Here is an 8,857-nt window from a genome sequence, read left to right on the forward strand (position 1 = left end):
CTAGGGTTTTCAGTTAGGGTTTCAAACTAGGGTTAGGGTTTCCAGCTAGGGTTTCAAACTAGGGTTAGGGTTTCCAGCTAGGGTTTCAAACTAGGGTTAGGGTTTCCAGCTAGGGTTTCAAACTAGGGTTAGGGTTTCCAGCTAGGGTTTCAAACTAGGGTTAGGGTTTCAAACTAGGGTTAGGGTTTCCAGCTAGGGTTTTCAGTTAGGGTTTCAAACTAGGGTTAGGGTTTCCACATAGGGTTTCAAATTAGGGTTAGGGTTTCCAGCTAGGGTTTCAAACTAGGGTTAGGTTTTCCATATAGGGTTTCAAACTAGGATTAGGGTTTCCAGCTAGGGTTTTCAGTTAGGGTTTCCAGCTAGGGTTTCAAATTAGGGTTAGGGTTTCCAGCTAGGGTTTTCAGTTAGGGTTTCAAACTAGGGTTAGGGTTTCCAGCTAGGGTTTTCAGTTAGGGTTTCAAACTAGGGTTAGGGTTTCCAGCTAGGGTTTCAAACTAGGGTTAGGGTTTCCAGCTAGGGTTTCAAACTAGGGTTAGGGTTTCCAGCTAGGGTTTCAAACTAGGGTTAGGGTTTTCAGCTAGGGTTAGGGTTTCCACATAGGGTTTCAAATTAGGGTTAGGGTTTCCAGCTAGGGTTTCAAACTAGGGTTAGGGGTTCCAGCTAGGGTTTACAGCTAGGGTTTCAAACTAGGGTTAGGGGTTCCAGCTAGGGTTTCAAACTAGGGTTAGGTTTTCCATATAGGGTTTCAAACTAGGGTTAGGGTTTCCAGCTAGGGTTTTCAGTTAGGGTTTCCAGCTAGGGTTTCAAATTAGGGTTAGGGTTTCCATATAGGGTTTCAAACTAGGGTTAGGGTTTCCAGCTAGGGTTTCAAACTAGGGTTAGGGTTTCCAGCTAGGGTTTCAAACTAGGGTTAGGGTTTCCAGCTAGGGTTTCAAACTAGGGTTAGGGTTTTCAGCTAGGGTTAGGGTTTCCACATAGGGTTTCAAATTAGGGTTAGGGTTTCCAGCTAGGGTTTCAAACTAGGGTTAGGGGTTCCAGCTAGGGTTTACAGCTAGGGTTTCAAACTAGGGTTAGGGGTTCCAGCTAGGGTTTCAAACTAGGGTTAGGTTTTCCATATAGGGTTTCAAACTAGGGTTAGGGTTTCCAGCTAGGGTTTTCAGTTAGGGTTTCCAGCTAGGGTTTCAAATTAGGGTTAGGGTTTCCATATAGGGTTTCAAACTAGGGTTAGGGTTTCCAGCTAGGGTTTCAAACTAGGGTTAGGGTTTCCAGCTAGGGTTTCAAACTAGGGTTAGGGTTTCCAGCTAGGGTTTACAGCTAGGGTTTCAAACTAGGGTTAGGGTTTCCAGCTCGGGTTTCAAACTAGGGTTAGGGTTTTCCAGCTAGGGTTTCAAACTAGGGTTACGGTTTCAAGTAGGGTCAGGGTTAGGGTCTGCAACTCGGGTTAGGGTTTGCAACTAGGGTTTCAAACTAGGGTCAGGGTTTCCAGCTATGGTTTCAAACTAGGGTTAGGGTTTCAAACTAGGGTTAAGGTTTCCAGCTAGGGTTTCAAACTTTGGGTTAGGGTTTGAAACTAAGTTTGAAACAAGTGTTAGCAAGTGTTGTAAAAGCAACGTCATAAGTATCAAAAACACATATGATCACCAATTTTGACATTTTTCTTGCTTGACTTTGTGAATTCCCTTAGCCTTGAACGCACCACAGGGAAAGTATCGCTATCACAAAGTAATGGAAATATTGCTACTTATGAAGCAATGAGTCCAGATGGATTTTCAGTCATTTTTATTGCACCTTCCTCAGAACACCCCAAATGTTGCTAGTGACACAAACACCCGACAAACTCACATTGATGACATCCACTAATTGTGTGGGTTAGCTATCGTTGCATGATATTAATTCACCGCGACAAGAGCCTAAGAATATTTATTGCAATTGTTTATGCATCTGAACTACTAGGACAAAATATGGTGAGAGAGAAAAAAACAGGCACATCTAATTACAAATTGGACTGGTTACATTCCTCAAATAATGGCAGTTTCTCTAATAGGCTGCGACATCCACTTATTTACCTGCTACAGTTCAGAGTGGACTGAATTGAATTTGACATTTGTTGCTAACCTAAAAAGCACGTAAATGTCTCTCAGTAAAGTGTGGAGACTGCATGCAACAGACGGGTTCAATTCACAGTATTAAGGCTGAAGTTCCAGAAGAAGGTTTGCATGTATGTCTAATAATTGTTCTAACTTCACTTTCATTTGTTTTACTTGTAATGTAACAGTAATTTGATTCCAAAAAAGTGTTCATACAATTCAACTACTGTACTTTCCACTTCTGTGATGTAGTCTGAGTTATTCAACGCAGTCCCTTGACCACTCATTGCGGAAATTTGGTCATTTTGTGATGGAAGTTAGCCAAACGCAAGCATGCTTTAATGTGCAAAAGTTGCGATGAATGACATGATTATGTAGTGCATAGAATCAAATCAAAATCAAACGTTTGAAGATTGATAATACCAGTGATTCCCAACAACAGTGCCACGGGAAATTATCCAATTTCACGGCATTGGTCAAAAAATTACTTCTTGACCATAAATCAGGTATCTTGTTCATCTGCCAATAAGTATTTTCCATGAAAAATGCAGGTTGACTTGCCCTCTAAAAAAACCTAATAAATACTAAGACATTTTGATTTGATAAAAATCTGCTAAACGGAGAATCCACAAGTGCCGAACCGCAAGCATGCAGGGGTCTACTAGATCGTGTTCTGAGGTAAAGGCCAAAATCTGCGAGAATTGACACTTAAAACTACAAGATGGCGGCAAAGCACTACCTAAAGCTTTTCTGCTGAAAATAGTTCGACACCAAGAAGCCAAAAGATGGCGCCAAAGCACTACTTTTATGTTACAGCTTTGGCCTGATTCCCGATGCTAGCATTTAGCCTCAACCTAATTCAGCAGCTAAAACCAACATTTGCCGTCATTTTCTGATGCATATGTGTGGCTAGTGAAGCACAAGGAGCTAACATAGCGGGTGTAGTAGCGCAATGGTATGTTTCCACTTAGACACCATCTTGTTGGGGGTCGGCCAAAACACGCTCCGTGCTGTTCCCCTGGGCAGCGTCCCCCTGGGGTTCCAGCGAGCGTGTCGCGGAGGCGGACCAGGTGGCGTTGGGCGCCACGTCCGTCAGGACCTTAGCCGAGGTGGGGGCGGGGCTCAGGTCGACCCACAGGCGAGAAGGAGAGGGGCTGGGGGGCAAGTCGGTGGGCGTGTCAGAGTGCACGTTGGTGGGCGTGTCTGAGTGCACATCGGTGGGCGTGTCCAAGTGCGCGTCGGCCGGCGTGTCCGAGGATGTGTCGGCCGGCATGTCCGAGGTGTTGGATGATGTCAGGTTGCCGGTCGTGAGAGAGGCGGAGTCTGTGAGGGGATCCGATGGGAGGTCGGCGGGAGGGCTGGGTGTCGTCTTGGGGGTGTGAGCGGGGGTGGGCTCCTGTGGATCTGAGCACACTCGCGGCCCCTCAGACACGTACCACACCTCGTTGTGCCTGTTGAGAAGCTTTAAGGGACTACACGCACATGCACACACACACACACACGCAAACACGGAAAGTGAAATGTTACATGAAAATGTCTTCATTAAATAAAAGCATTTAATACATATTTTAAAAATGATAATAAATACAGTGGTGCCTTGACATCCGGTTAAATCACTTTGGGGCCCTATTTTCACACCCAGCGCAAGTCTAGCGCAAAGCGCAGTCTAACGTAATCTAGAAAAACTTTTAAGTAGGATCACTCATATACGAACGGTTCACCTCCAGAAATCTATTGGAAAAACAGTGTGTGTTAGTAGCATTTATTCTGCAGATGAACATGTATTGTACACATGTACCTGTCGTAGCCGACACCATAGTGGTAGGTGTGGTTGTAAGATGCTCGCACTCTCTCCAGCTCTTTGGTCAGCAGGTGCGCATGAAGCCTGGATGTCACCGATAACATCCAACCTCCGTAACTGCGCACGTAGACGTCCATCTCGGGCATCTCAGTGAAATACAACTAGAGGGACAAACATCAACACCAACACAGCGGTGACTATGACGCTGTTTTAAGGGCAATGCTGTAAGGTGAGTTTGAAATGAGATGAAAGAATAGAAGTGTTTGTGGTGCATCTATGGTTGAACTGTTGATATAGACAATTTTAAAACATTTTCTTTTTTCGGTTCGGTCCCTATTCCTATCAAATACTCATAGTAATCAATGTTATTAAACTTGAGGAAAAACTAACAAAATAACTACAACAAAAATTTAAAATATATATATATATATATATATATATATATATATATTTCGTTAACGAAATGAAACAAAAACGGAAATGCTTTTCAAAAAATGAAAACTAACTGAAATTACATCTTACGTTAATGAAAAAAAAAAAAAGGAAAACTAACTATAAATTATAGCCAAAATTTTTTTTTTTTTCGTTTTTGTCTTTCTCAATTAATATCATTCATGGGCTTTCAGGGATCATTTTATGTGTATTTATTTTGGTATTGCTGTACAGCTGTACAGAAGAAGAAAGGTCAAACAGTTGTTTCAGAATTGTATTTTACTTTACTTTATCATACAATACTTAGTGACCTTTTGTTTTCATCTTGCACTCGACAAACACTCCATATATTTAAAAAACTAACACTAAAACTAAGAAAAACTCAACTAAAGCGAAGCATTTTCCCCAAATAAAAACTAACAAACTTTCTCTAAACCCTAATCGAACCTATACTGAATTTAACAAACAAAAATATAAAAGTATAATGAAAAATCCCAAACTATTATAACCCTGTTTGGAATTTGAAGCCTGGACAGGGTGGGGTGCAACCCTACATGGTAGGCGGAGCTGCATTGAGTTTTGTTGGATGCACAGGGGTGACCTTGTGACGGCATCTATTTCCAGTCACACACGCACACACACACACACACTGGACACTTGGTATCAAATTAATGACACTGATGTTACACCGTCCCCTCACCTTGTCATTGGTGGGTGCAGGCGGCTTGTCTTGATAGGCTTGCGGCAGTGGGAAGTTGAGCGTGTAGATGGCAGGCTCCCACATTTTGGTTTCCTCCGGGATTTTAACCAACACGGGCGCGGTCATCTCCATCTGGATGCCTGCCAGCAACAATCGCTCAATCGCTCATTTGAATGCAGGGGGGATGACAAGTTTTCACAATCAAGATTATTTGCTCTTCTCACCTGCTTCATTGGCACCGGTGATGTACTGAAAAAGTCTCCTGAAGGCCATAGCAGCACCCACGCCCATGAAGTAGGCCTCGGCGTCTGTGGACACCCAGCGGGTGGGGCTGTAGTGTCGCAGCTGTACACCAGTGTTCATTTTGACAAGAGATTTTCATTTGGTTTTAGTTATAGTCTTTTGACAAAATCAATTGAAGTTTTAATCATAATTTAGTCATCTGATTGTATTTTATTTTTAGTATAATTTTAGCCGACGAAAATAAATAAATAAATAATAATAATAATAATAATAAATAAATAAATTTAGTCGACTGAATCAATAATTAATTTAGTCGATATTTTCCTTTAGTTTTTCTTTTATTAACCGAGGCGTACCAACAAATTTTATCCATGTGAGTAAAAGGGTTACGAGTCCCCATAGTGTAGTTTGTCAGATTTCCGGTCCCCACAACTGTAGAAAACTGTGACAAACATACCCAAGAAAATATATGTAACACCTTTATATACAGTGACAGTAACACTCATCATAATAGTAACACTCACACTGACATTGATCATAACAAAGGTGTCATCACTCACTTCATATTCATCTGTTTTGCAGACCAGCTCAAACTCGAGACATTCCTTTGACTCTGTGCAAAAGCTGCCATTGGTGCTTGGGCTGCAATCAGTTTAAAACAGTACAATTCCATTATTACAAAGAGACTCACGTAAAACCAAAAGCATAGCATGTACAGTACAGTGGTGCCTTGAGATACGAGTGACCCCCACTTAAGAGCTTTTCTAAATACGAGCCGTCATTTAGAATTTCAAAACAAAATAAAAACGAACTATAATGAAAAATCACCAACTTTTATTACCCTGGTGAGGAACTCTCTTGGTGAAAAAAAACGGAAAAAAAAAAACACTGTTCCAACCTATATCTCATTGCCTTTGCTGGCATGCTCCAACTTACCCAACACTTGCTTCAATGGTAACCACAAAGGCCAACACAGCTAACACTGATGGGAAAGTCCTGCAAAGAGGCAAACGTGTCAATTTGGTAGAAAAGTATTTTTTCCAAATAGAAAACTGTTTGACATATTTTCAGCTACAGTGCAAGTTAATTCAAATTCTTTCAGTAATATATTCTTTGTACCCACACTTGCCTAAACACCAAATTCTGATTGATATTGCGTTGGTGGAATAAGAATTAATCAGATGAATCCACCCCAGCATTGTGGACGTAACGTGACTCAAACCCAGAAAACAGTGAGTCATGACATTTGCAACATATTTCTTCAAAAAGAAGCTTGAAGCTGTTTATTGCCTCTCCTGGTTGAAGTTTACTGTCAAAGTAAACAGCAAACAAAGAGAATTTACGTGGTGTATTTAACACTTGGAGTGCCGTAATTAGGTCAACGGGAACCCTAACGAGGAGCATCAGTTAAGGCAATTGTCGTGAACTACCTTTTTTCCTATGGGAATGGGCGGAAAAAAAAAAAATCTTTTCACAAAAGGCTTGCTTTTTGCGTTTCTTTGGTCCAAAAAAGGTGATTCGGGTGAAAACAACCCATGTTTTACTGCTGATTACTAAAACAATGGAATAAGGTAGAAACTATATTTTTTGTAACGAAAGGAGAGACTAATGGTTCATTTGGTATTGTCTGTGTTTATATAGTCATAAAACACAATATTCCATGTGCCTTGAAAGATCAGTCAGAATGATCTAAATTGGCTGGCTCTCAAGAGCTTCCCTTTTTTGAAAATGGCAGGCATTGAAAGAGTTAATTAAACCACATAACATCTGAAAGAGTGCTAGCTTCATGCTAACACACAATACAAAATGGTGCAGACAGGCTAATGAAAAGCATAAGTGGCGCAGTAGTTATAGCCCTTAAAGCAACGCATATTTTAACACAAACGCACAGCACCACATGTAGACAGACAATATACTCGCAGACATATATTCTTTATCCTATTCGAAAAACAACCAATATTACTGCAGCTTGATCTCAGGAGAGTCTTTTTTTGTGTACTTGAAATCACAAATGCACAAGTTCTCTTTACTGTATATTCTCTCCAATTATGTTATAACTTTGTTGGGAGTGTAGTGACATTTTCCTTATTACAAACCATGTTATAAAACTTTGTGATATCTTGGGGCTGGAGGCTGGAACGCATCAACGGATATTGATGTGGAGGAGTGCGCAAGCTGCGTGTGGCGCATTGTCACTGCAGCAAGAAGGAAGCGTTGTGCTTGCTCTCTTTTTTCACCTCCGTTACCACAGGCAAAGACATTTGGAGGTCGAGTAAGGATCAGCATGCAAAATATCCATTTAACAAATCCCAAAGATACTACTCATGGCACAATTTTCAGATGATTTCTATGTCTTTTCAATAGTTTGTGCAGGCTGCTTAGCAATGACGCAAACGTAAACTTAACGGTGACGCAGCAGAAAAAAAAAGTCACACAAAATGAACATGTGCTCTACTTTGCCATGATGGTGACAATCGACAGCATCGGTAGTGTGTGTTGATGTCCATGTGTGTGTCTGGCAGCCACTTACATGGTCGCGGGTGTGTGTCCTTCCCGCAGAAATGATGGAGATGCCGTGATGTTGATGCAGTGGTGGTGGTTGAAGTGTGCTGCAATATGACGCACCAGCAACCTCCAGCCCAGCACCGCAGCACGCCGGGGGGAGGGGGTGGGGGTGGGGGAATCGGGGCTGTAGGGGTGGGTGAGCACAGCATGATTCCACATTGCTGTACATGGAGCCTAAAGATAGATAGATAGATAGATAGATAGATAGATAGATAGATAGATAGATAGATAGATAGATAGATAGATAGATAGATAGATAGATAGATAGATAGATAGATAGATAGATAGATAGATAGATAGATAGATAGATAGATAGATAGATAGATAGATAGATAGATAGATAGATAGATAGATAGATAGATAGACAATACTTTTATCATTTATATTTTATAGACAAATATACATAAAACACAATGATAATGCTGTAGCTAGGGTAGCCCAATAGGTATTACAAATACTACTATATCCTGTAATATATCAGAAGCCGTTATTTTCATCAGTGTTCCGAAAATATTAAATTAATTAAAAACATTTTTTAATTAAGCAAAAATTGATTAAAACCTAACTGAGAGTTACTAACGTACAAAAGTCAGAAAAAAGTCAGTTCAGAGTGTAATTGTACGACAATCATTCTTGTGGGTTCAAATTTCAATTTCAATCGGCGGCTACAGGAGTACGTTTCGTTCTCTGATTTGAAGTTATTCCAAATGGTGAGCATTTTACAATGTTTAAGACTAATAAAAAGTAGGGATGTCACGATACAATATCACAATATGAACCTCACGATTTGGTAATTATCACGATATTGTGGGGAGGTTGGTGATATATAAAAAGCTCACAATATTGTGTTAAAAAAAAAAAAAAAAAGCTCATAAAAACAAGACAATATTCTGTTTTTGTACGTAACAGGTTAACAGCATTCACAAAGAAATAGGCTTGGCCAGTCATGAGCTCCTATTGGCGATTAGCATGGATCTTAAAGTGGCATCAAATTAAACTGCACTAATAAACTAACCACCAGTAGGTGCT

The 8,857-nt window shown here is 40.7% G+C and overlaps 1 protein-coding gene across 1 annotated transcript; it reads right to left on the minus strand.

The window, feature by feature from the left end:
- Positions 1 to 1,762: 1,762 nt before the first annotated feature.
- Positions 1,763 to 8,002, minus strand: soul5l (heme-binding protein soul5, like). The gene is made up of 7 exons (XM_086032594.1): positions 7,794 to 8,002; positions 6,200 to 6,259; positions 5,824 to 5,905; positions 5,245 to 5,365; positions 5,021 to 5,160; positions 3,886 to 4,049; positions 1,763 to 3,559 (listed from the first exon to the last, which is right to left on the minus strand). Exons 1-7 carry the CDS (start codon positions 7,985 to 7,987, stop codon positions 3,055 to 3,057), a joined length of 1,266 nt encoding a protein of 421 aa, XP_085888720.1. The 5' UTR covers positions 7,988 to 8,002; the 3' UTR covers positions 1,763 to 3,054.
- Positions 8,003 to 8,857: the final 855 nt, after the last annotated feature.

This window comes from Filicampus tigris, chromosome 6 (genome assembly GCF_054856515.1).
Source record: "Filicampus tigris isolate MCC_2025a chromosome 6, RoL_Ftig_1.0, whole genome shotgun sequence".
Taxonomy (NCBI): domain Eukaryota; kingdom Metazoa; phylum Chordata; class Actinopteri; order Syngnathiformes; family Syngnathidae; genus Filicampus; species Filicampus tigris.